At 42.3% G+C, this 27,203-nt stretch overlaps 1 protein-coding gene across 5 annotated transcripts in view; it reads right to left on the minus strand.

Annotated features, from left to right (window-relative positions):
• Positions 1-13,066, minus strand: part of YWHAZ (tyrosine 3-monooxygenase/tryptophan 5-monooxygenase activation protein zeta) — a 35,074-nt gene extending 22,008 nt beyond the window's left edge. Inside the window, exons 1-2 of one of the 5 annotated variants that reach the window (XM_008001232.3) lie at positions 12,947-13,066; positions 8,273-8,577 (exon numbers count right to left, since the gene is read on the minus strand). In XM_008001232.3, coding sequence (XP_007999423.2) covers positions 8,273-8,566 — 294 coding nt within the window. In that variant the 5' untranslated portion in view covers positions 8,567-8,577; positions 12,947-13,066. Of the gene's footprint in view, positions 1-8,272; positions 8,578-10,076; positions 10,227-10,903; positions 11,010-11,611; positions 11,722-12,526; positions 12,827-12,946 lie in introns of those variants that run through there. The other 4 variants (XM_073018259.1, XM_073018258.1, XM_073018260.1 and 1 more) reach the window with 4 other exon arrangements.
• Between the last annotated feature and the right edge of the window lie 14,137 nt (positions 13,067-27,203).

Below are 27,203 nucleotides of genomic sequence, written 5' to 3' on the forward strand. Positions count from 1 at the left end.
TGAAATCCTGTCTCTAGTAAAAATACAAAAAAATTGGCCAGATGTGGTGGCGGGCGCCTGTAGTTCCAGCTACTTGGGAAGCTGAGGCAGGAGAATGGCGTGAACCTGGGAGGTGGAGCTTGCAGTGAGCCAAGATCACGCCACTGCACTCCAGCCTCAGCAACAGAGTAAGACTACGTCTCAAAAAAAAAAAAAAAAAAAGTGAAACACTAACAAGTATCAAAAAGAACTTAGGTATAAACTTAAAAATTATTGACACTGAAGGCTTTCCTCTTCTCCCCTCCCCCAGGATCTAGGCCTGGGCTGAAGTTTCTCACAAACCAAGGTCCAATTTACCATTATTTCCCTCACAATGCTTTTTGTTGGTGGTGGTTGTGGTAGTTAAAACGCCTCATTTTTCATAGGGCTTTTTAGCTTGTATGTGCACACTATGTATTATGGATAAACTACACAGGGGGACTATATTTTATCAGCCCCTTTTTAAAAACGGCTAAAGACCAGCTTTTCCATGTTCAATGAATTTGCAGTACTTTTCCCTCTTTGACTTGTATTATTTGTGCACGTCTATTTCCCTCTCCAGACTGAATAGCAGGGCTTTTACATTGATTTTTGTAATAGCACAGGGCTTATAAAATAACAAGTTGTCAAATACCAAATAAAAATTTTCAGCTTTCTAAAGTTCTCTTAAATTTAATCCAAAATTTATAAATCAAACCACAATAAAGTGATATCAGAGGTACAAAAGGTAAAGCAGTGTATTTGCTATTTACCACCACCACAGGGGTGTGTTAATTCAACAATCTTCCCAAAACATCCTAGAGATAGATAGTATTATTCCCATTTTGAAGATGTGGAAACAGTAAGAGAAATGCAGTAAAACTTACCCCAAATCATACGAATCAAAAATTCAAAGTCTGCATGGCCCATGCTAACTTTTATCACCTCTCTTTAAGTAAGGCAGTATACACTTTAGTATCCTTTATTTTTCGAAATGTTACACAGGAATATGTTTAAAGTTTTATCTCTGCTCCAATTAAAGAAAAAGAGCCCGATGATAGTCCTCCATTAGATGGCAACAATCAAAGAGCAACTGTGAAGGAAAAGTCGTTACTCTTACAAAAAAGCAGGTTGCTTGAGTTGTGTTATTTCCAAACATCTTCCAAACACAATGCTAAAGGACTCATCAAATTGATGAACTGAGAACTTGCCTGTTCTAGGCAAGAACTACAGCTTGCCTATATAACACTACCCTCAACTGCCAATTCCACAGAATCACATTTTAAGTAGGTATTTTGCATAATATTTTCATTAAGTTTCTCTTGGTTGAATGTGGTCCAAATGTCATTCTAAACTCTGGACAATGTTTATTATGTTTTAAGGAGCAAAAAAATTATAAGCTGAGTGTTCGTTAAGCCTTGGATCAACAAATAGGTCTTTCTCAGAAAAGCATTTGTAATTAATCACTTAGATGAGAAACATTCTGCATACCACTAGGTTCCTTGATAGAACGCCAATTTCTAAAAAACTCTAGATCCCTAAAATTGTTTGCAAGTTAGAAATTAACTGCCACTAAAAAACATTTCTAGGCCGGGTATGGTGGCTCACGCCTGTAATCCCAGCACTTCGGGAGGTTGAGGTGGGTGGATCACCTGAGGTCAGGAGTTCAAGAGCAGCCTGGCCAACATGGTGAAACCCTGTCTCTACTAAAAATACAAAAATTAGCCGGGCATCATGGTGGATGCCTGTAGTCCCAAGTACCTGGGAGGCTGAGGAAGGAGAATCGCTTGAACCCGGAAGGTGGAGGCTGCAGTGAGGCAAAATCAGGCCACTGCACTCCAGCCTGGGCGACAGGGTGAGACTCTTGTCTCAGAAAACAACAATGACAAAAAACAAAAATCAAAAACAACTTCCCAACTCATTAAACAATTCAAATAAAATACTAATACAACAAAAATTGGGCAGTCCCTGCAAATTTAATGCAATAATCTTTCTTAGATTTTAAAATTCAACACATGCATACAGGCCAACCCATTAAGCAAATCTTATGCTGGTCTGCTTAACTTTATAGATTAACACTTGGCTGAAACTATCTTTACATTCTTTTACCTGTTGTTACCACTGTAAGCACATTTTTATTTGGGGGAGAAAGGAACTTTCACAACAAATCCTGTCAAAAGAAATCCATGAGAATTTACATGCTGAAACGTTTTAATAACCTATCCAATGTAAACAAAAGGGCAGGTGTCACACAAGATGATCTTACTGATACCACGTCAGCTATATTCATCCACATGGCTTTGGTGCCTGAAGATCCACGTTATTAGAAAAGAATGGCAATAGAAAAACAACTAGTGAAATCTGCCAATATGTAAAACTCTATCCTGCACTACACTACTACTTCTATCACATTATACCTTACCAGAAAACAAAACTAAATCAATAACAACTGCTATTGCACAGTAAATTTCACAGATACAAGCTTTTCATAATTACAGTGAATTACTGACTAGAGAACAAGTGAATGATCGGTTACATAGAAATACACATAATAAAAAAGAGAGAACTGCTAATATGGTGGCCAAGCACACCATTCTTCCCACACCAAAATTTAAATTTGTGCCATCTAAATATATCAAAGCATATATACTGCGATATGTACTTTACAAATACACAAATGTTTTCAAGGAGAATAGAGCCAATTTTCTGATGCTGAAAGATATTCTTTTATGGCAGAAACCCTCAGGCCATAAAGATGGTAATTAGCAATGGTTTGTATCAGGGACAGTGAGAAGACCAAACTAAAGCTAGAAGCCTCTTGCAGGGAATTCTGGCAAGGATCAAGCAAATAGATGGAATGAAATCAGCGTTTCAGAAAGATGAGAATAAGAAATATATGCAATAGAGAACTGAAAAGGAAAGTAAGAGTAACAAGTCCAAGTGAATGACCACAAGCAGCAGTAAAAAGTTGTTTATACTTTAGCTTTTGTCCATTAAAAGCACATCAAGTTTATCCTTACAGTACCATTTTCCTATTTGGCAATGTACACTTTTCCAAGTATAACCCTGGGAACTATACAATTCAGCATGAATGTAAAAGATAGGGAACCAATGATATGGGAAACATCAACAGCTTGTAATCTGAAAATTAAGTCAAAGTTGAGTCCAGCATGTCATGTGATTAAGTCTAGAAAACATGCTAAAATTGGGTAGTTATGAAGGACAGGCAGTTTCAAAAGGAAGAGGAACACTGGCTTTGAGTATACAGAAAGTGACAGCAGTTCTAAGGCCCCTAAAACCTTGAGCAGTGTTTATTCTCTGTGTAAAACTGTCAGAGTAAAGCAAAAGCTATGGGAACTAGGATGAAATCACAATAGGGAACCAGAATTCTACAAAAAATTCTAAGAAACTTATTAGAATTTCAATAAACTGTATGCTAAGTTTTAAAACTTACTTGATACCAGAACACCCATCATTTTGACTTAAAAATTCTCTCTCACACACACTTCAATATAAATATGCCAAGAGTAACTTATTTTGGAATCAAAAATTTGTGAAATTAATCCATAAGTCCAATGACATTTAATTCAGTATTATAAAGGCAGAGCTAGTTTCCCTTCCCATCAAACAACAAAGGCCTCTCTACCTTTCCATTTCCTTTATTTTCATCATTTCCACTTCATATACCTCAGACTTTTTGTATTTGTACAAATATGTCACTGGGTGTGGCACTTCACATTTTAAAAAAATGAACTTTATTACCAAACACACTGTACAGGCCAGGTGCAGTCGCTCACGCCTGTAATCCCAGCACTTTGGGAGCCCGAGGTGGGCGGATCACAGGGTCAGGAGACCAAGACCATCCTGGCTAACACGGTGAAACCCCACCTCTACTAAAAATACAATACAATTAGCAGGTGTGGTGGCAGGCACCTGTAGTCCCAGCTACTCGGGAGGCTGAGGCAGGAGAATGGCGTGAGCCCAGGAGGCGGAGCTTGCCGTGAGCCGAGATCACGCCACTACACTCCAGACTGGGCGACAAAGTGAGACTCCGTCTCAAAAAAAAAAAAAAAAAAAAAACACTGTCCTATTTCTTCCTTCCTGGGACCACAGAACTTGAATTCTTTATACTTCGAAAAATACCAAAACCACGAAGACATGTAAATATACCATATATCTTAATAAAATAAAATAGTAACAATAGATATAACACTACAGAGTTCTTTGGAGAAGGCCTTATTTTCCAATGAGCTGCCTAGTGATTTTCATCTTAAAAACTACATAGCAGTTTTTAAAGCCCAGGCATGTAATAATATATTCAGACTACAAGGGACCCAAAAACTACTTGCTTTCTTATTTCTGTTTAATGGTAGTTCTGTGGGCTGCAGATAAAAATCGGTGCCCCATAACCACAACTTAAAATTGCTCTGAGCAAATAAAAACGTAGAGCAGCAATAAAATAGAACTCAGTCAAATTAACTGAATCACTATTAAGATTACTGAACTGCAGTTGCCAACTGTTATGAATGTTAGACACACAATTTTACACTGCTTCCTGTCGTAGACTTCCTAAAAAGTCATTCTTTGTCTATAGCAGTGGATTTTAAATTTTAAAATGAAATCTTTGAAAATCTGATGGTTGGCATGGACCTTCTGCCCCAGAAAAATGCACAATCTTAAAGGCTTCGTCCATCTTCTAAATTCCATTCATGGACTATGAGTTAAGAGACCCCTGCACTATTACAGGCAGGCTCACACTTTTAAATAGAACTGAAAAGCTAAGATAAAACAGGACACAAAAGGTAGTCAAGGTGCTTTACCTCTCATTCCCCACAACCCTGGGGGATGAGAATTATTCCTATTTAATTGAGCTTAGTTTTCTCAGAGGGACTGAGTGATTTCCTCAGGCCATGCATCTATTAAATGGTGAAACTAGTTTGATTCAGTATCTTGAGCTCCATTATTCACCTCGACATACTTCTTTGAGTTTGAAATAGTCTTCCTAGACTGTATTTCCTTGGTATTCATTTCATCAAGTGCAAGATAAAAACTACCCAATTTTTGGCTGCCATCTTTCAGGTTTAAAGAGGTACTAGTGTTGAGTCCCTCCCCAACTACCAAGAGAGTTTCTGTCTAAGCATCTGGCAGGAAAGGCAGATTGCATTAGTTCACATATTGCAGTTTCAAATTAACACGTGGAAGAGAAGAACCCGAAGTTCTTTTACATAATGAAAAGTCCACATTGTGAAGAACATGCCAGTGACCACTTCCCACGGTAATGCTCTATTAACTCTTGTAATAAGCAACATGGTCCAAGCTCTTTGCTTATTAAATGGTTAAACAATTGATAAATACATGTAACCAGAATGGGTTACTAAAAAGTTCTTCAGAAAAACTCAGAATGTTGGAGATTAGCTGCTTTTTGTAGGAAGAGTGTATTTTCATAGCTATTATAAAATAGGTGCTCAATATAAAAAATCTGGTTATCACTAATGCCACCAGCCAATACCATTAATTCTGCAAAGGGATTACCTGCTTATTTTTCTCAAATTAAAATATATATATATGTATATGTGTATATACATATATATAGCTCAAAGCCCAGAAAAGGCTGGAGTAATAAAAAATTATAATTGATTTTTTTAACATGTAAGATCTCAAAAATATAATTTAAAATATTTTTAATAATCATTAAGTAACAATGATTCAAAAACTTTCTCTAGTAGAAATACCAGTTCTGCTACACTTTATTCTTCCATTTCACTAAAAAGGGGAAAAGGAATTTTATGCAATGTTTCCAGAGTCGATGTGACCTATTTGAAATAGATGGTAGGAAAAAGAAGCCTATTATCTGTAAATATCAAATTTTCCCAAGCAGAAAAAGCAAAAGCCAGGGAAATTTTGCAGTGCTGCTGACCTAATTCTGTCCTTTCTCAAAAGAAGCCTTTCTGCTTGTTTAACAAATATTTGAGCATCTACTACACGTTCTGAGTATGCAAAGATCACTAAGTCTTACTCTTAAAAAGACTAAGGCTGGAAGCCAAAGCTTGTTTAGAATTCTCTTCGAACCCACTTGTATAGTAAAGAAAACTCTCATTCATCCAAACTTTCAAAGTGTAAATACCATTTAGACTTTTTAAGAAGCCAGTGCTATTCTAGAGGGTAACGATGTGGGTAGGGACCAGAATCAAACTCCTTAATAATCGTAACAACAAGAAGCTATTAATATTAAGAGATTATCTTGTCATCCTCATCTACTGGTTCTATGCAAAAAATTTTTCTTGATAAGGAAACCAAAGGGAAGCATAGTCAAAACTGCTACAAGTTGGGCCAGACGTGGTGGCTCACCCCTGTAATCCCAGCTCTTTGGGAGGCTGAGGTGAGTGGATCACCTGAGGTTGGGAGTTAGACCTGACCTGGTTACCAGCCTGGCGGACAAGGTGAAACCATCTCTCTACTAAAAATACAAAAATTAGCTGGGCGTGGTGGCGCATGCCCTGTAATTCCAACTACTAGGCAGAAGAATTGCTTGAACATGGGAGGCTGAGGTTGCAGTGAGCTAAGATCATGCCATTGCACTCAAGCCTGGGCAACAAGAGCACAACTCAGTCTCAAAAGAAACACGAAAAAACAAACCTGCTACAAGTCTTTTCCCAGGAGAAGACTCACAATGACAGGAACTTTTATACTTTGTATATGGAAAACATGCACATACCTACCTGGTATTGCAAATAAGCGTGTTATTAAAAGGTAAATGTCACATTCCTTTTTATTCCTAAAATTGACTTTTGTCTTAAGGGAAATGTTAACTTGTAACACATCCTTTGAAGCCCAAATAAAAACTTTTTGATCAAGTGTAACACCAGACTGAACAAAACTGAGTTACACTTACACAGATATTAGTAAGGAGAGCAAGGGAAAAAAAAAAAAAACCCAATGCATTTTTTATTATAGAAAAAAATCACATTTTCAAAATTTAAATATTCTTATTACCTTAGCAAAATCACAAGATAGGTATTTGTCACTTGGCCTCAATAAAAGCAAGATATTCCTTTTTTCAACTTAGATACAAATAACAGCTATCATTTTAAAGGTTTCAATAAGAACAACAACAACAAAAAGCCCCAAGACAGATGTCTCATTGAGTTTGTGATTGTGAACCCAAATAAGCATGTTTAAAAAAATCACTATTATTTTAAAAGACAGTGTCAAGTATCATTGAAAAATACAGTTTAGGAACTGATGCTATTCCATTAGTAAATACAAGTGTAAAGAAATGATAGCATCATCACAACTGTAACAAAAACCCCAAACCCACAACCACATCAGACATTATCCTATTGCTCATGACAGTACTTCTTCCATATAAATAAGGTTCATATAGTAAGTAACACACCTGGATTTCCATACTGAGTCCCACATTCAGTAACCTGTCCAGAAAAATCGCGATGCTGCTGCCCCTCTCTGTACATCAGAGTCCTGCCATACTGGTTAAGTGTAACCATTTAGCAAAATCACTTTAAGTATTATTCCAAAAACTGCCAGCTTGGATTTTCTACTAGTTTATCCTCAAATTTAAACTATTCTTGATCAAAAAGCCCTACTTTGTATGACAGATTAAAATTAACCAAAATGTAGTTTAATCATTTTAAGTGCAGTGCTTCAACACAGTAGGTACTGAATACTTAAAATACTCGATTCAAACTGGAAAAATCAAGCTTGAGTTATTCATAACCTTTCATCATGGTTGCGAGTGTTCAAAATTTATTTTCAAGAATTCAATGCAGGAAAGAGGTTTCAGAGTCGTGACGCCAGAGTTTTCTGCATGGCTGACTCATTACATTAACAGTATAGCGGCTAATCCTGAGAAGAGTACTATTTCTACAATCAGTATCCTATTACATCTCTCTTACATAAAATATGTAAAATTCCTTTATCCATAGATGTGCATTTAAGATAACCAGCTATAGAGCTACCACAAATGTTCTAACCATAAGTAAAGCAGTAATACTATTAATCTTTTCAATTAATACACAATACTAAAGTCTGTTATTTTAAAAACTGAACTGTTTCATCATCATTATTACAATTACTTTACATACACTTATTTATAATTGTCTTAACATCTTTTTAGTTATGACACCATGAAGACTTTTAAATTTGAACACACAATGTTTAGAAGGAAAAGATAAACCGAGGAAAACGTTGAGAGTAATGTAACTGATACTCATAGGAACCTTACAGTATAATGAAGCCAGACTCAATTGATTCTCACCAGTACATCATTGCAGATATCTCTTAGCTCCGTCTCAATTTTCTCTCTGTATTCTCGAGCCATCTGCTGTTTTTTCTCAGCACCTTCCGTCTTTTGTTCAATACTTGAGACGACCCTCCAAGATGACCTACGGGCTCCTACAACATTTTTATAAGCAACTGAGAGAAGATTCCTCTCCTCATTGGATAATTCAGCTCCTTGCTCAGTTACAGACTTCATGCAGGCTGCCATGTCATCATATCGCTCAGCCTGCTCGGCCAGTTTGGCCTTCTGAACCAGCTCATTTTTATCCATGACTGGATGTTCTGCAGGGGGGAAAAAAGGAGTATTTAAAATTTTTCCCATCAAAATAAACAGACTCAAAATTATACCTGTGGTAAATGAGTTTTTTAAACCTGAAATCTAACTGCCTGTGGAAGACTGTTCACATGAGGAACTAAAATGCAGCTTCACAAAAGGATACTCAGAAAAGGAAAAAAAATTCAGCATACTCAGCATCAGAGGTAAACTTTCAGCCGTTAACACATCAGTGTAGCAAAACTAAAATTTGTTCAGAAGATACAGATTTCACGTAAGGTCAAAATTACTTCCAAAAGCTGCCTCAAAAACTTACCTCTAATCTTACTTGACCAAAATCTCAACTCATTTCCAATACCACTAAGTGATCTGAAATTAAGCAGCTTTTCTTCCATAGTAAAAGCATTGTTTACAGAGAACATCTGGATTTCTATCATATTTCCAGAATCATAATTCTTGTCAGTTTAACTCATGTCTTTTTACTTTCATAATTTCGTCAGGAGTGATTAAATTTTAGTTTTAGTGTTACCCCCACCCCAAACCTACTAGATCTCTGCAACATTTGCCAGCCAATAATAGCATAACAATTTGGGGGGAGGAACGACCAAACTGTTTGTTTTCAGATATTTTGAGTATAAATCCACCACAAAGGATCAATATCTGACCCTAATGCCTCAACTCCTTATCTTGTTATATGTCCACATGCTTTAAAAATATCCACAAGTCATGGCACTTCAACTCTTAACTGTGAGTACTAGAATATATCACGTTGGAAGTACTTGATTTACAAGTGTTTCCAATGTCATTGCCCCAGTTGAAATGTAGAAGTGCTGCATTTTGCGTCTAGCTGTCATATTGTAATTGGATGTTATCACTCAAGCTGTTCTTCACCATGACTATCCACCTGATTCTCTTTCCCTCGCGTTTTAGTTTCCTAGACCTTTTCTATTTACCTCAGCTACATTTTTCTGGAAAGATATCCTTTGGCAAGTTGGCAAACAGCACAAAGATACTAATCCACACAGCGATACCACACCAAAAAAAAACGACTTTAGAGAAAAACATACACCCTGAATGAAGTGCACTTTTAAATTAGGTGAACGGAAGAGTTCACCTTGGAAGCTGACTCCCGAATATTAATCATCTTTTGCCTTCCCTGGGAAATCTCACAGTATTTTTTTAACTAAATGAGAACAGGTCCCCACATTTTAAATTATTTAGCCACTTTGGATACAAGATACTGGCTCAATACGTAAACTATTTAACCTTTATGACGGCATTATTTTCCTCAGGTGTCTAAATTACTAATTTTTCCCTTAGGATCTCAGAAACAGTCTCTGGTTAATTCTGCTTCTAATGAAAAATGATTTAAACCAGTACAAAGGATTCTCTACCCAATCACTTCGGTACAAGAGGAAGTGGATAAGGTTTCTCACACAGTAATGAGTGCTCCAAGGCCTCGCCTCTACACTGCGGGCAGGACTCACCGCACCCATTTAACCCTTACCTGACTTGAGACGTCGACTACGGCGAAAAGAAAACCGGCAGACCCGGACTTTAAAGTGAAAATCCTCCGGTCCACTTATCCGCAACCACCCCCCTCCAGGCTCCGCCCAAGTCGGAGCCTCCCCTCAAGTCCCCGACTCTCCTTTGTCATGGCGGATCTGTGTCAGGGAGCCCAACCTACTGCAGAGTGTTAATTCCCCCCTCCTCCGACCGGAGCCAGAGGGAGGAGCAGCCCGCGCCCCCGCCCAAGCCGTGGCGCGGGGGGGGGGTGGGGGAGCGAAGCCGCCCGACCCCGGGGCAGAGACGCCACAGCCGCCCGCAGAAGCGGAACCACTACCAGCCCCGCCACGGACACACCCCGCTCTCCCAGCGCCTTCCCCGCTACCGATCAGCGCCGACGCCCGTGTACAGCGTCTCTAAGGGACCGACAGCTGCAGGTGGGGGAGGGGACGAGAGCCACACCCAGCAGAGCGGGCCACCAGCGGCTATGCTCAGGGTCACCCGCCCCCAAAGCAGGATATGCGTCCCCAAACCGAGCGCAGGGAACCTCCAGTTCTAGTCCATCACGCACGGAAGCCGACGGCGGGCTCCCCACTCCGCTCTCTACCCCCACCTGGACTCGCAGCCCCCGTCCGCACCTCCTCCGCCCGTTCGAAAGGAGCAAAAAAAGTCAGACCCATCCCCCACCCCCACCAGGAAAATTCAAGTCCTTCCTCCCACCGCGGAGCCCACGAAATTCAGCTCTAGGTCCCAGGCGAGCCCCACCCCAAAACCTCACCCCGCAGTGTGCTCCCCCTCGCGCCGGCGCGTGGCCTCGCCCCGGTCTACCTGGCGGGCGCCGCCGTGCCGGGCCTGGGCTCCGGCCCGCTCTCGACCAGGCCTTTCCCTCGCTCCTGGATCCCCGAGGCCCCCGGCCCCTCCCCGCCGCGCCGCCGTCTCCCGGGGTGGGGGAGGGCCGGGTCCCGCCGCCGCAGCGCCCAGCGCAGAGGCTGCGCGAGGGGGAGGGAGAGCGGGGGAGGGGAAGGAGGGGGCGGCCGAAGGAGAGAAGAGGGGGCGGCCTCACCTGCGCCACTGCGATGCCCGCCGCCGCCGCCGAGTCATTATCTCGGGCGGAAGCGAGAAGGGCGACGAGGGAGGGAGTGGGAGCCCGCAGAGACAAGGGTGGGGACGGATCGCGGCCGGCGGCGCCCCAGCCATGCCTCGTCCACCTTTGGGAGCCGGCGACAGGGGGATCCCCGGGGACCTCGCGTGTGGGCGCCCTCCCCACCCCCGGGAGCAGGACGGGGGAGCGAGCACCGATCGGCGCCGGGGCGTCGATGCGGAAGCAAGGAGTCGGAGGCGGCCGCTAGCCGCCCGCCCGAGCTCAGCGGAAGAGGAGCCGCCGCCCGTGTCCGCTGAGGAGACTCCGCCTCAGCCCGGCGCCGCCACTGCGGGGCTAGTGGGGATGAGGGGACGGAGCGAGGACGGCTCCCACGCGTTCGGAAGGCTAGCCTGGGACAGGAAGGAGCGGGGCGCGGCGGCGGCCAGGTTCCTCACCTGTGTCCGGAGTGGGTGGTGGCGGCGGACGGACAGAGGCTCAGCAGTCTCTGGGCGGCGGCGGCAGCAGCGGCGAGGCTGAGACTCTGTCCCTGGATCTCGCTGCTCACAGGCTACAGCCGCTCCGCAGACACGGGGTTTCCTCCAATCACCAGCCCCGGCAGCAGGGGCACCACACGCACGATGACGTCAAACGCTGCTATGGCAACCGTTGATTGGTGCCCACAGCGATCTGGGCCCCGCGCAACCGCCGCTCCCCGGCGCGCGTCTTGCCCGCCCGCGCTGGAGGGCGAGCGGAGGCGCGTGCGTCCTCGCCCGCAGCCGCCACTTCTCCCACCCCGCTCGGCTCCCAGCTCCTCTACGCTTGTCCCGAGTGCACCTAGGCAGGAAGCTTTTTTTTCTTTTCCCGCAAACCCCCCCACTCCTCGCCTTCCCCTTGGGTCCCCGACGCCCTCTCTCTCCCTCTCCCCTGCAGCCTCCGCCGGTCCACTCTTCCTCTCAGCCTGTGGGAAGGCGCTCTCCCCCTACCCCCACCTTAGCTTTCGCTCAGGCCGTCTGCGCTTGCCCCAGTCACTCCCTCTGGAAGGGGCTCCCGTTCAGCAACATCCGGGACCTTTCACATCCCCCCACCTCTCCCCGAGGCCCGGCCCGGCCCGCCCCGCCCTCCGTGCTTCGCGGTAGTAACTGCCCCAGGGCCGTCCCCGGGCAGGATGACGAGGGTGGTTCGGCGGCTCCGGCATTGTGATGAGGACTTGCGGTGCAGGGGCCCTGGGGCGGGGGCAGGGCGCGGTCGCACGGCAAGGGAGGGTAGTGTGTGGTGCGCTCCCCCCGCCCCCCCCGCCGCTCCCCTTGCCCGGTGGGGCCGACCCGGGCGCGCGGCCCCTCCCGGCCTCCCTCCAGCCGCCGCGGCTTTACCTGCTGGCTTGGGGGAAGCGGCCCTAGACCTTTTATGGCTCGGAAACGGGAGTGAGGCGTCCAGCCCCTGAGTGTGGCTGAGTGATGGGGAGGCGTTCCAATCGAGAGCTCGGGATCTGCGCTCGGTGACTGCCCGAGGGGACAATGGGTGGGCGCCGAGGTGGGGACGAGATGGGCCGGGCCGGGCGGAGCCGGCGGGAGGTGAGGCCTGGAAGGAGGCGCGTCCGCTTTAGGGAAGCCAGAGTTCCGAAGGGAAAGGACAACCTTCTCTGGCGGAGGGCTGGAGCTGGTCCTGGCAGCCTTGACCCGGAGACAGGCAGTCAGGCGTGACCGTTTCTCGTAGGCTAGGTTTTCCTACCCAAATAAAGCTTTCACGTGAAGACCTCATACTGCAGTGACTTAACACATGACGATCATTACCTTTTTGTCTCCTAGAAGCAAGGTTTGAGGGACGTCGTAGTCCCCAGGGTTCCAGCTGGCGGTGGGAGTGGACCACAGGCCGGGTGATGAGCGGGGATGGTAGCCCGGAAGAAGGGGAAGGAGAAGGGCGGAAATTGCAGGTGCCTGAACGGGTAGGGCCTCCGCCCAGTTGACTTAAGGAAGTTCAGAGAGAAACATTCACAGTGCGCTGCCCCTTCACTCTTTAAATGTGTTCGGGCTAAGAAAAGGTTAGTCCTGGATGACCTGCAAAACCACTTGCAACAGCCATAGAGACTGTACGGTTAGCAATGAGAGCGCTTGGAACTCTTTATTTTACCCTTGTGTAAACTCCTCATTGATTCTTCCAACGTATCTTCATTGAGCTTCATTTAGCCCCATGTTCTCTACAGAATTTAATTTCTCAGTAGTAGACACGAAATGACTGAGTCCTCGCTCTTCCAGTACATTGTCTTTCCTGCATAATACAGTGGACCACAAAGCTGCTCTACAAATTACTTTTTGCCTGACATGACAGCTGGCATTTAGATAGTACAGACCAGAAAGAGAGTTTCCAGTGACCAGTTCCATTTCAGTGGGTTTTTTGTTGTTGTTTTTCACAAGCTGCCAAATCACAAACTCATGGTAGGTTAAATGGATGAACAAATTGGAGTTTTATTTCTGAGATGTTAGGGTCAACAGCTTTGACTCCCAAGTAAATTCTTTTTAGGGCGTGACTCACTTAAAATGACTAATATTTCAAAAGCTATTTTTTTTTTTTTTACAGTTTTTTCCAGTTTTGTAGTAGGCACCAGAAATTTGACAGATATAAGTTAAACGTTTTTTAAAATGGAAATTCATGTTTCTTTAATGTCTCAAATATATGCCTATGTAGCGTGTATGCCTTTTGTTTCAGAGGAGGTTAGGGGGTTTCTCTATAAATTGTGAGTTTACTTTAGGAAAGAAAGAGCTAAGTTAGGCTTTTGCCTTATGCTTTAATAGAAAGGCATTTTTTAGCGCAACAATAGGCACTGTTAGGTTTTACATACTCAAGTCAACGTGTCTACACAATAAAGATACAATGAAGCTGCAAGAAAGGAACAGGGGATGTTATGAAAGTCCTGAGGAAAAGATATTTTAAGAAATAAGGAATAACCTATGGCATACAGAGCAGAATAAATAGAACCTATGAACCCTGGGAACATTGCTGGAGACTTTCACTAATACCCTGACCTGTTTTATTTTCTTCAATGCGCAACTCTTACCTCACTCAAGTTGGTTAACCTCTATGTGCTTTGATAGCCACGGCAATACAATACTGGCAACAAAAACACTTAATTCATTAGGTGATGCTGAGGATTAAACGAATATACACATACGTATATTTCTTACACAGAGTAACCTAGCTATTATTCATTTGTAAATGGATATATCTGATTGATATCTCTAGTGTTCAAAGGATTGTAAAGATAAAATGAAACTATTTTCTTGTTTTTGATTTTTAGGAAACTTCAGTAACAGAAAGAAACCACATTTTTAAAGTATCTTTTAGAAGTAGAAATGCCTATTTGTGTTTCTCAGTGCTAATGAGACATGAGTGATGAGAGTAAATATTGATTCATTCCTCTATAGGGGACTGCAATGATCTCGTCGGAGCTATACATCAATATATAATGCTATACATTAAAATGAGAAAAAGGCCAGGCACAGTGGTTCACTCTTGTTATCTCAGCACTTTGGGAGGCTGAGGGAGGCAGATGGCTTGAGTCCAGGGATTCAAGACCAGTCTGGGCAACATGGCAAAACCCCTTCTCTACAAAAAGTAGCTGGGCATGGTGGCGTGGGCCTGCGGTCCCAGCTACTGGGGAGGCTGAGGTGGGAGGATCATTTGAGCCTGGAAGGTAGAGGCTGCAGTTAGCTGTGATTGTGCCACTGCACTACAGCCTGGGCAACAAAGTGAGACCCTATCTCAAAAATAAAATACTAAAATGGGACACGAGTTCCAGTAAATCAGCACAAGTCCATCACTCCAATTGGGAAAACATCTCCACGGATGGACACTATTGATGTAGCAGTTATATGATATTTTAAGTGTAATCACAATGCTATCAGACTATAATTTCACTTCACCGTGTTTTATTTGGAGAAATGCAGCATAATGCAGAAGGTTTTGCAGCAGAACAGGGACTAAATCTTGGTTTGTCATTCGGAACTGTGTGACCTTAGGTTTCTGAATTGGACATACTAATTTCCAATCCCATTAGGTTGTTGCAGTGATTTCATGAGAAAGTAAGGAAAGGGCTACCTACATGTAGTACACCAGATCATGCATATCTGTTGTTGAAATAATCTGCAGTTAGTGGCAGAGACAAGCTAGCTATTCACCAAACCCATTTTTCTCCTCCTGCAGCCACAGTTAGACTCCATTGCCCATTCCCCTTTGCAATTACATGTGGCCATGTTACTGAGTGCTAGCTAATGGGGTATGACCGCAGGCATGTGCTCCATTGCAGGCTTGGCCCATAAAAGTCTCCCTGTTTGAATGTTCATTCCATCCCTGTTTTTCTGGCTGAATGAAGAGGATTCCCAGGCCTTAGAGGCGGGTAAGGTCATAAAATGAAGACAGCCTGGGTCCCTGGAAGCCTATGAAAGCCTTCCCCAATCATTTTGGAGTTTACTGAGGGATAACTTCTATTTTTAGGCCACCGCAATTGAGAGTTTATCTGTTAAAACAGCACTGTAATGTCTGTGAAAGTAATTGGCAAATCTAAAATATGGGAAGGTTTTTGTTTTTAATGAAAGAAAAGGGGAGGAAAAATGAGAGTAAGAAAAGGGAAACTGATCTTTCGATAAAAGGCAGTTGAAAGAAATACAGGGCAAGTGCAGTGGCTCACACTTATAATCCCAGGTCTTTGGGAGGCTGAGGCGGATGGATCGCTTGAGCCCAGGAGTAGGAGACCAGCCTGGGCAACGTCGTGAAACCCTGTCAATACAAAAAATACGCAAAATTAGCCGGGTGTGTGTGCCTGTAAATCCAGCTACTTGGGTGGCTGAGGCGGGAGGATCGATCACTTGAGCCTGGGTGACAGACTGACACCCTGTCTCAAAAAGAAAAAAAAAAAAAAGAAAAATGTAAGTATTCTTAACTATTCTGTTGACTTCTAGGATGACCCTAGAGAAGTAATATTTCCTCACTTAATTCTAAATCAATTTAATAGTCTCACTACTTACTTTTTACTTTATTTGATACCATCTTCTACTATATTAGCCTTGTTTTTGTTAAAAAAAAAAAAAAAAAAAGTATTTTAAACCCATACCTATTAACTCAATTCCTACACTGCAGACTCTAGCCTTGTGTTCTATGGTACTTTGGTGACAGACTGGGTTTTTTTTGCATCCTGCTTTTAAAAAACAAGAAGGCCATGCTGTTGGAGGATCACTTGGGCCCTGGAGTTCTGGGCTGTAGTGTGCTTTGCCAACGTTTAGCATCAACATAATGACCCCCTGGGAGTGGAAGAACCCCAGGTTGCCTAAGGAGGAGTAAACTTCTGCAAGTCAGAAATGGGACAGATCCAAACTCCTGTGCTAATTCTTAGTGGGATTGTGCCTATATATAGCCACACTGCACTCTGGCCTGGGCAACATAGTGAGACCCTGTCTGTCTCTTTTTTTTTTTTTTTTTTTCTCCAGATTGGAGTCTCGCTCTGTCACCCAGGCTGGAGTGCAGTGGCGCGTTCTCAGCTCACTGCTACCTGCGCCTCCCGAGTTCAGGCGATTCTCCTGCCTCAGCCTGCGGAGTAGCTAGGATTACAGGTGTGTCCCACCACACCTGGCTAATTTTTTGTATTTTTAGTAGAGACTGGGTTTTACCGTGTTAGCCAGGATGATCTCAATCTCCTGACCTCGTGATCCGCCCGCCTCGGCCTCCCAAAGTGCTGGAATTACAGGCGTGAGCCACCGCGCCTGGCCAAGACCTTGTCTCTTTAGAAAAAAAAAGAAAAGAAAAAGCCATGCTGACTGTGAGGTCTCACTTCATACATGTCATGAAGCACTTAATGTGGACTTACTGGTCGGAGATCATGCTAGTCGCTAGTGATAAAGTTGGATAAGTCGTGGATCTTCCCTAAAGGAGCTCACAGTCTAGGGGCAGGGACACACTAAATACAGTTACAGTGCAGCACGGTGAGGTAAGGGCTAATGGAGGTAAGCAAATTATGCTTTAAGAAATCTGAGCTGGCAGGGCACGGTGGCTCACGCCTGTAATCCCAGCACTTTGGGAGGCTGAGGCGGGCGGATCACGAGGTCAGGAGATCCAGACCATTCAGGCTAACACGGTGAAACCCTGTCTCTACCAAAAATACAAAAAAATTAGCCGGGCATGGTGGCGGGCGCCTGTAGTCCCAGCTACTCAGGAGGCTGAGGCAGGAGAGTGGCGTGAGCCCAGGAGGCGGAGCTTGCAGTGAGCCGAGATCCGGCCACTGCACTCCAGCCTGGGCAACAGAGCGAGACTCCGCCTCAGAAAAAAAAAAAAAGAAATTGAGCTATGAGCACCAACTATCCATGAGAGTTTAAGGTTCCCTACAAAAACTCACTCATCTTACAGATTACTGATGTGGTTATCACCAGAGGCAATTTTGCTTTCTTCATTGCATGTTAAATTTTGCAGTTAAATTTTTAGTTTCCTTACATCCTTACCATATAGGTCACTCTTTGATAGATACCATATGTTCTCACACCTATTAAGATCACAAACAGACATTTTCTAAAGTTTTCTTATTTTCCTATAATCATTTTCAGATACCCGCTTTTCCTTTGACTCTTCAGATGGTGTCCTATTTCCTTGTACTCCAAAATTTTTGGTAGCTGTTATGTTGTGGTGGTGATTATTTTTCTGTTATATGTCAATGAGGGAAATTTCCAGTCTCCAAGTTGGCCAACCAACAGATAAAATTTCCTCTGCTTCTCTTTACTGTTCTCTTGAAAACTGTTCTAAAGTTGTAGGAGGGTACAAGTACATACTTTCTTGCCCAAATTCTGGAATCCAGCTGACATTTACATTCATCGCGTGTTTAGCGGACGCCATGACAAGATCTTCCCCTGACCCAATTGTCCAGTTGTCTGCAGTGAGGGGAATTTATGTTGTCAAGAATCAGAGGCTATCTATGGTTCTTTAATCAGCTGTGATTATAAATGGAAAAACTACACATTTGAACATTGTCAGCTGTCAGTGTGTTTCAGAGTCTCACTCTTATCGTCCAAGCTGGAGTACAGCGGCACTATTATAGCTCACTGTGGTCTTGATCTCCTGGGCTCAAGTGATACTCCTGTCTTAGTCTCCTGAGTAGCTGGGACTACAGGCGCACACTACAATGCCTGGCTAATTTTTAAATTGTTTTGTAGAGATGCAGGTCTTGCTGTGTTGCCCAGGCTGGTCTCAAATTCCTGGGCTCAAGTGATCCTCCCGCCTCAGCCTCTCAAAGTGCTGGGATTACAGGTGTGAGCCACTGTGCCCAGCCCACCACAGTTTTTAACCAGCCACCTGCCAGGCCTTTGTATTTCTGTTGTGCGTTCTCTGGGATTTGTAAATTCTGATTGAATAGTAATTTGAAGGCTTAAATTCTTTCCTATCAACTTTGCTTTTCTTTTTCAGAGGATAAAGTATCCATGGTAGAGTTTCTGAGTTTGGCCTCCTCTATGCTGTAGTCAATGGAAATTCCACCCAGACTCTTGCAAATGGTTGACTCTTATTTTTCAAAAACTCATGATATTTTAATGGAAAGATGGGAAATGTTATAGCAAGAACCTTAGCTTGACACCGTTTTAACATCTTAACCCTTAAGTCTTCAGTCAATTGTATTTTGTACTGTATTATATTTTTACATGTTGTAAGCACAGGTCAATAATTTGATGTTAAGCATTAGGAATAGCTTTTGGAAGTTACTGTTGAGATTAGTGGTACAGAAATAAAGGTTCTGGGTTTTTTTGTTTTTTTGAGACACAGTCTTGCTCTGTCGTCCAGGCTGGAGTGCAGTGGTGCGGTCTGGGCTCACTGCAACCTCCGCCTCCTGGGTTCAACGAATTATCCTACCTCCACCTCCCAAGTAGCTGGGATGACAGGTGTGTGCCATGACACACAGCTAATTTTTGTATTTTTAGTAGAGATGGGGTTTCACCATGTTGGCCAGGCTGGTCTCGAACTCCTGACCTCAGGCGATCCGCCCACGTCAGCCTCTCAAAGTGCTGGGATTACAAGCGTGAGCCACCGTGCCGGCAGTGCTCGTGTATATACTTACCAGAAATTCTGTTTCAATTCAGAAATCACTTCTGTAGAGGTACTCATACATTTTAAGAAAAATAAAAAAAGGTACGGGTATTACGTGTCTGTTCAACCAGTGAGGCTTGCCACCACGTGACACCTCCTTGAGGTGGGTAGAGGCAGGGGGAGCTCACAGTTTCAAAAGTGTGCTTATTTACAATTCAAAAATGATGAGTTTACAATTCAAAAAGCCATCACCTCATGAAAAGGTCAGAAGAATTTGTCCCTTTCTAGCCTGTATTTGAGTCCCAAATACTCAAGAATAAGCACAGTGAACCCTGGAATTCATTAAAGGTTTAAAATGCAGTAAAGATGCATATATATCGGTAGAAAAAAATTGTTCCCCACCCTCCAACCCCCAGCAAAACAGGCATCTGGAAAAGGAATAAAGGCAATGTGAATTTCTGGCAGTTTTCTTGGGGCCTGATACACAACTTTTCCTGGACCTAAGAGCAGAATTTCTGTATTCTAGCTTCCTTGGTCTTTATTTGGGACAATTGCTTTCAACTTAAAACTATTTTTAGTTTTTGGTTTTGTTTTTTTTGTTTTTTTAATTATATGGGGTCTTGCTATGTTACCCAGACTGGTCTGGAACTACTGGGCTTAACTTATCCTCCCCTCTCGGCCTCCCATAGTGCTGGGATTACAGGCATGAGCCACATTGCCTGGCCTAAAACTGTTTTTTAGGAGGACTCACCACACTTTCTTAGCCATTAAATCGTCAGGAATCCCTGAAATATTTCAATATTCCAGTGATTGATATGAAACATAATCCAAACTCACTCTGTAAGAAGTGAGACGGTTATTCTGGGTAAATCAAATCCATGTTTTTGACATGATTACTTTTTACACAGTTAATGCCTCACTTATTGTTAAACATGGATTTTTCAGTCAGGCTAATACATTTGGTAGGCTTCAGGCTAGGACAATTAAAAAACTGATTGAGTAAAAACGGTAGGACCATCCTAATTGATAACTAACAGGAAAAAAACAGGGCACATGCTGAATTTTCTCTAAACAAAGCACTATTTGTCAAAAGTTCTAAGCAATCTACAAGATGAGGTCACCTTTCTTTTGTGACTTTTCTGTCACAGCAGTAGCACCTAGCAATAGCTTATGCATGCAAACAGCATAAATAAGTTAAAATATATCAGGTAGGCAGCATCTGTAGATACGAGAGAGCAGGGATTGGAGACAGTATGAAGGTCAAGCTTTAGAAAGAACAGTTAACCCCAAGCTGCTGACGAAGAAGGTTTGATTGTTTTATTGCAGTTATTTGAGCGTCAGAGGTCAGGGAGAAGTGGCTGTTGGACTTGACCTGAGAATAAAGGGAATACCAAATCCAGGGAAAGCACCTAATTATACCTACTGGAAAGAGACAGAATAGAGAGCACATTTCCTGATGAGGTTTTGGTTATGACATTCTACTGTTCTTTGCTGAAACATCTCATGGGCCTTTCTAGAAGAACCAATAAATAGTGTCAGGACCAGGGGATGCAAGAATGTCAGTAAAATGTTTGATGACACCTTGGAATCTTATGTCTTTTAAAAACAACACCATCATTGGATTTGGGTTCTGGAAAAACCACATGCATGCTTTCATTCACATGGTCATTGAATAGATGTTCATTGAATAGCTGTTTAAATGCCAGAAGTTACAGGTATTGAGTTTGAAAAGATGAAAGCAAAAAAAAAGACACTTCTGGGCTACCTTAGAGTGACATTTGCAGTGAGAGGACAAGTATACAGTCATCCCTCAGTATCCATGGGGATTGATTTCAGGACTCCTCTGTGATACCAAAATCCATGGATGCTCAAGTCCCCTATGTAAAATGGTGTAGTATTTGTATATAATCTATGCATATGTTCCCATATACTTGAAATCATCTCGATATTACTGATAGTAATGAATACAATGTAAATACTATGTAAATAGTAGTTATACTGTATTGTTTAGGGAATAATGACAAGAAAGAAGTCTGTCTATATTCAGTACAGATGCAATTTTGTTTTTGAATATTTTTGATTCTTGGTTGGTTGAATCCATGGGTGCAGAACTGGTGGATATGGAGGGCCAATTGTATTAGCCACCTCTTTATAGGTAATTGGTGAAGATTGGGTAAATGGAAGAATAATGAATAAGTAAATGTATTTTTTTAAAAAGAAAACAGCATTTTGGAGATTATTAATAATGCTACATATAATAACATGAATAAATGAAATTCACTGATAAACACATTCTAAATATTTAAAACCAGAAATTTCCAAGTATTTAAGCCCAAGAAGTATTTATTTCTCTTAAAAAAATTTTTTTTAAGACTAGGTGCAGTAGTGAGAGGAAGAAAGAGTAGAACAAGGAAGTTTGACCTGTAACTGACTGTGAACAATTGAGATAACTCACTAACTTCAGACCAGCCAAGAAAATGTTTCTTATTAAGAAAAACAGTACATTTTCTTTTCCTTTTTTTTTCTTTTTTTGAGGCAGTGTCTCACTTTGTTGCCCAGGCTGGAGTGCAGTGGTGCAATCACTGTTCACTGTAACCTAGACCTCCTAAGCTCAGGTGATCCTCCCACCTCAGCCTACCAGGTCGCTGGGACTGCATGCGTGTGCCAGTAAATTTTCTTTATGTTCATTTCTGTACCAAAGACCCTGGATAGATTTGCTTAGGAATGAAATAAGATAGGGTGTAAAAGGAGACTTGCATAATCCAATTATTTTATACTGAAAATAAATGAGACATGATTTTCTTTTGAAGTATTTACATGATTCAGGGCACAGACTCAATACATACATTTTAAAGGCTATGAAAATTCAAATATTGACCAGGCCCGGTGGTTCACACCTGTAAACCCAACAATTTGGAGGGTGTGTTAGGAAGACTGCTTGAGCTCAGGAGTTCAAGACCAACCTGGACAACATAGGGAGACCTCATATCTACTAAAAATTAAAAAAAAAAAATGAGCCAGGCATGGTGGCACGGGTCTGTAGTCCTAGCTACTTGGTAGGCTGAATTGGGAGGATTGCTTGAGCTCAGGAGATCAAGGCTGCAGTCAGCTATGATCTCACTACTGTACTCCAGCCTGGGTGACAGAGTGAGACCCTGTCTCAAAAAACAAATAAAATACAAATATCACTTTCAAGTGTATTTCTCTCTTTTTTTTTTTTTTTTGAGACAGAGTTTCACTTTTGTTGCCCAGGCTGGAGTGCAGTGGCATGATCTGGGCTCACTGCAACCTCTGCCTCCCAGGTTCAAGCGATTCTCCTACCTCGGCCTTCCGAGTATCTGGGATTACAGGCAAGCACCACCATGCCTGGCTAATTTTGTATTTTTAGTAGAGATGGGGTTTCTCCATGTTAGTCAGGCTGGTCTCAAACTCCTGACCTCAGGTGATCCGCCAGCCTCAGCCTCCCAAAGTGCTGGCATTACAGGCATGAGCCACCGCACCTGGCCTCAAGGGTTTTCTGAAAAATGTCCAAATAACCAAAAACTTGTATAAACAATAAAACCCAGTATTAACCTCAAAATTTCATGTCTTGCTGCACAGATCATTTTTACAGAAGTTTAAAATTACAGATAAATAATAAGGGTTTTTTTTTTTCTTTTTCTTCTTTTTTTCCACTATGAAGTATCTGTAGCATGGAGTATTTTTTTATTTCTACTAATAATGAAGGGATTTTTCCCCTCCACAGCATCCTTGTCTTAATAATTTGACACCTAGTACAGTTTCTTGCAAAAATAAAGTGTTTATTACATGAATGATGAATCAATTAGTGAGCATTGAGTATTTTAGACTTTTATAAAAAAGTCATATTTCTCATTCAGAGGTTACAAGAAGATAGAAGTTTGAGAAAATTTGAAGAAGAAAATATAAATATGGCCTGTGGAAGAGTCTACAAGTTTTTTTTTTCCAATATACTTATTATTATTAATAGAATTTCTAATACTCAGCTGGGCACGTAGCTACCTAAAATGAAGACCACATTTCTCAGCCTCCTGCACAGCTAGGTGTGCCATGCAATTAAGTGATGGCCAAAGAGATGTAAGGAGACGTTTCATATGAAACTTCAAAGAAGTGTCCTCAAAGGGAAGCAAAGCACCCTGCTTTGTCCCTTTCCCTTCCTGCTGGCCAGAATGTGAACACGGTAAAGGGCCGGGACAGCCAACCGGGGCCAAAGCAGTACAGGAAGGAGAGGGGAGCAGCAAAGTTGAAGGAGTCTGAGGCTCTCACCACTTGGAAATGCCAGATTAGCCCTAAACGGTTGACCTCTGCATAGTTATTTTTAATGAATAGAACCTTATGTAATTAAGCTCTAGCTTATTTGGGATTTCTGTCCTTGGCAGTCAAACCTAATCTTAGTAGTGACCTAAGTAGCTCTAAAATTGTTACTTAATTTGTATACTTTTTGTGGATTCTATGACTCTAGGGCATCTCCTAAGTGATCTGGTATAATGTATCTTTTTTCAGTAGGCCAATGTATTAGTCCATTTTCACACTGCTATAAAGAAATACCCAAGACTGGGTAATTTATAAAGGAAAGAGTTTTAATTGACTCACAGTTCCACATGGCTGGGGAGGCCTCAGGAAACTTACAATTATGGTGGAAGGGGAAGCACGCACCTTCTTCACAAGGCAGCAGGAGAGAAAGAAGTGGTGCTAAGGAGGAACTTCTAAACACTTATAAAACCATCAGATCTCGTGAGAACGCCCTCACTATCACTGCCCCGATGATCCAATCACCTCCTTCCCTCTGCATGTGGGGATTACAATTCAAGATGAGATTTGGGTGGGAACACAGAGCCATACCATATCAGCATGCTACATTTTTGCCTGGCTAGGATAACTGCTGAAGTGATACATCATCAAATTTTATCATATTTATTGAGTATACCTACTATGTAGAGTAATTCCCATGTCTTGTTTTCTGAATTCGTTAAAGTAAGAATTAGGTTTCTGAGAGTTGCTTTGTACTTTAGTTTTTAAAAAATTTATTCCTGATATTTTCCTCCAGCTACTTGGGAGGCTGAGGCAGGAGAATCGGTTGAACCCGGGAGGTGGAGGTTGCAGTGAGCTGAGATTGCACCACTGCACTCCAGCCTGAGTGACAGAGTGAGACTCCATCTCAAAAAAAAAAAAAAAAGAAAACCACCACATTAAATCATAGAGTATGTAGTATTCACCGTCTGACTTTTTTCACTTAGCACAATAATACAGAGAGATCCCATGTACACTCTTCCCAGTTTCCCCTGACGGTAATGTCGTACAGAACTATAGTATAAAATTGCAGCTAGTATATTGACATTGACAACACTTAAGATACAGAATATTTCCATGGGAATTTCTCATATTGCCCTTTTAAAGCTACAGCCCTTCCTTTCCACCCCATCCTCTCTATAATCCATGGTAACCACTAATCTGTTCTCCATTCCTATGATTTTGTCATTTTAAGAATGTTATGTGAATGGAATCACAGTATGTAACCTTTTGGGGGTTGGCTTTTTCACTTTGCATAATTCTCCGGAGATTCATCCAGGTTTCTGCAAGTATCAGTAGTTGGTTCCTTTGTATTCTGAATAATATTTCACGATATAAATATATCTAAGTTTAACCATTCATCGGTTGAAGGACACTGGGGTTGTTTCCAGTTTAGGGCTATTACAAACAAAGGTGCTATAGGAGTTTGAGACCAGCCTGGCCAACATGGTGAAACCCCATCTCTATTAAAAATACAAAAATTAGCCAGGTGTGGTGGCGTGCTCCTGTAATTTCAGCTACTCGGGAGTCTGAGGCAGGAGAGTTGCTTGAACTTGGGAGCTGAAAGCTGCAGTGAGCTGAGATCGCAGCACTGGACTCCAGCCTGGCAACAGAGTGAGACTCCATCTGTAAATAAATAAATAAATAAATAAAGCTGCTATAAACATTTTTTTGGTGTGTGAACATAGGTTTTTGTGTGAATATAGGTTTTATTTTTTTGGAATAAATGTCCAAGAGTGAAATTAATGGGTCATATGGTAATTGGATGTTTAGGTTTTAGTTTTTAGGTTTTTTTTTTTTTTTTTTTTTTGAGACAGAGTCTTGCTCTGTTGCCCAGGCTGGAGTGCAGTGATCATAATCTCGGCTCACTGCAAGCTCCCAGGCTCTCAAGCGATCCTACCACCTCAGCTTCCCTAGGAGCTGGGACTACAAACATGCGCCTCCACGCCCAGCTAATTTTTGTATTTTTAGTAGTGACAAGGTTTCACTATGTTGGCCAGACTGATCTGGAACTCCTGGCCTCAAGTGATCTGCCCGCCTCGGCCACCCAGAGTGCTGGGATTACAGGCGTGAGCCACTGTGCCTGGCCTACAATATTTAGTTTTGTAAGAATTTGTCAAACGGTTTTCCAGAGTGGCTGTATCGTTTTACATCCTCAGCAATGTATGAGTGATCCAGTTTCTCTGCATCCTCACCAGCATTAGATTTTGTCATTATTTTTATTTTAGCCAATCTGATAGCTGTGAAGTGATAGCTCATTGTGGTTTTAATTTGCATCTCCTGCTGGTTAATGATGTTAAATATCTTTTCAGTGCTTATTCACCATCTGTTAATCCTGTCTGGTGAAATGTCTGTTTACATCTTTTTGCCCATTTTTCTAACTGGAATTTTTAAAATTTATTTATTTTTCTTACTGTTGAGTTTTGGGAATCCTTTATATATTATAGATACTAAACCTTTGTCAGATATGTTTTGCAAATATTTTCCTCCAGTCTCTAGCTTGTCTTTTTATCATCTTCACAGGGTCTTCAATGGAGCAAAAGTTTTAAATTTTGATTATATCCAGCTTGTCAGCCCTTCCTTTTGTGAATTGTCCTTTTGATATCAAGTCTAAGAACTCTTTGTCTTCCCCTACATCCTAAAGATTTTCCCGGATATTTCTTTTAAGTTTTGTAGTTTTACATTTAAGTTCATAATTCATTTTGAGTAAATTTTAATGTAAGGCATAAGAATTAGGTCGAGGTTCAGTTTTCTTTTTTTTTTTTTTTTTTTTTTTTGCTTATAGGTGTCCAGTTGCTCCAGCACCATTTGCTAAAAAAGCAATCCTTCCTTTATTGAATTGCCTTTGCACCTGTGTCAGAAATAAGTGGGACATGGTGAGCAAGGTGGGACTCACCTAAGTCCCAGCTACTCAAGAGGCTGAGGTGGAAGGATTGCTTAAGCCCAGGAGTTTGAGGTTGTAGTGTGCTATTATTCTGCCCGTGAATAGCCACTGCACTCTAGCCTGGGCAATATAGCAAGATCCCATCACTAAAAATAAAACAAACTAAAACATTAAGACAAAAAAATTCTGAAAACGCTCTGGTTGAATTAAAAAAAAATCAGTGGGGCATATTTGTGTGAGTCTATTTAATTCATTCCTTTTTATTACTGAGTAGTATTCCATTGTATGACTATACCACAATGTGTTTATACCTTCATCCATTCTTGGACATCTGGTTGTTTCTAGCTTTGAGTTATTGTGAATAAAACTACTGTGAACATTCATGCCAGCTATTGTGTGGACACATGTCTTTCCTTCTTTCCTTTCTTTCCTTTCTTTCTTTCTTTCTTTCTTTCTTTTTTGAGACGGAGTCTTGCTCTGTCACCCAGGCTGGAGTGCAGTGGCACAGTCTCAGCTCACTGCAAGCTCCACCTCCTGGGCTCACACCATTCTCCTGCCTCAGCCTCCTGAGCAACTGGGACTACAGGCGCCCACCCTCATGCTCGGCTAATTTTTTGTATTTTTAGTAGAGACGGGGTTTCACCATGTTAGCCAGGATGGTCTCCATCTCCTGACCTCATGATCTGTCCATCTCAGCCTCCCAAAGTGCTGGGATTACAGGCATAAGCCACTGCACCTGGCCAACACATGTTTTTATTTCTTTTGGGTAAAGCCTAGGAGTGAGATTGAGGGACTATATGGTAACT

This window comes from Chlorocebus sabaeus, chromosome 8 (assembly GCF_047675955.1).
Source record: "Chlorocebus sabaeus isolate Y175 chromosome 8, mChlSab1.0.hap1, whole genome shotgun sequence".
NCBI classification, from domain to species: Eukaryota; Metazoa; Chordata; class Mammalia; order Primates; family Cercopithecidae; genus Chlorocebus; species Chlorocebus sabaeus.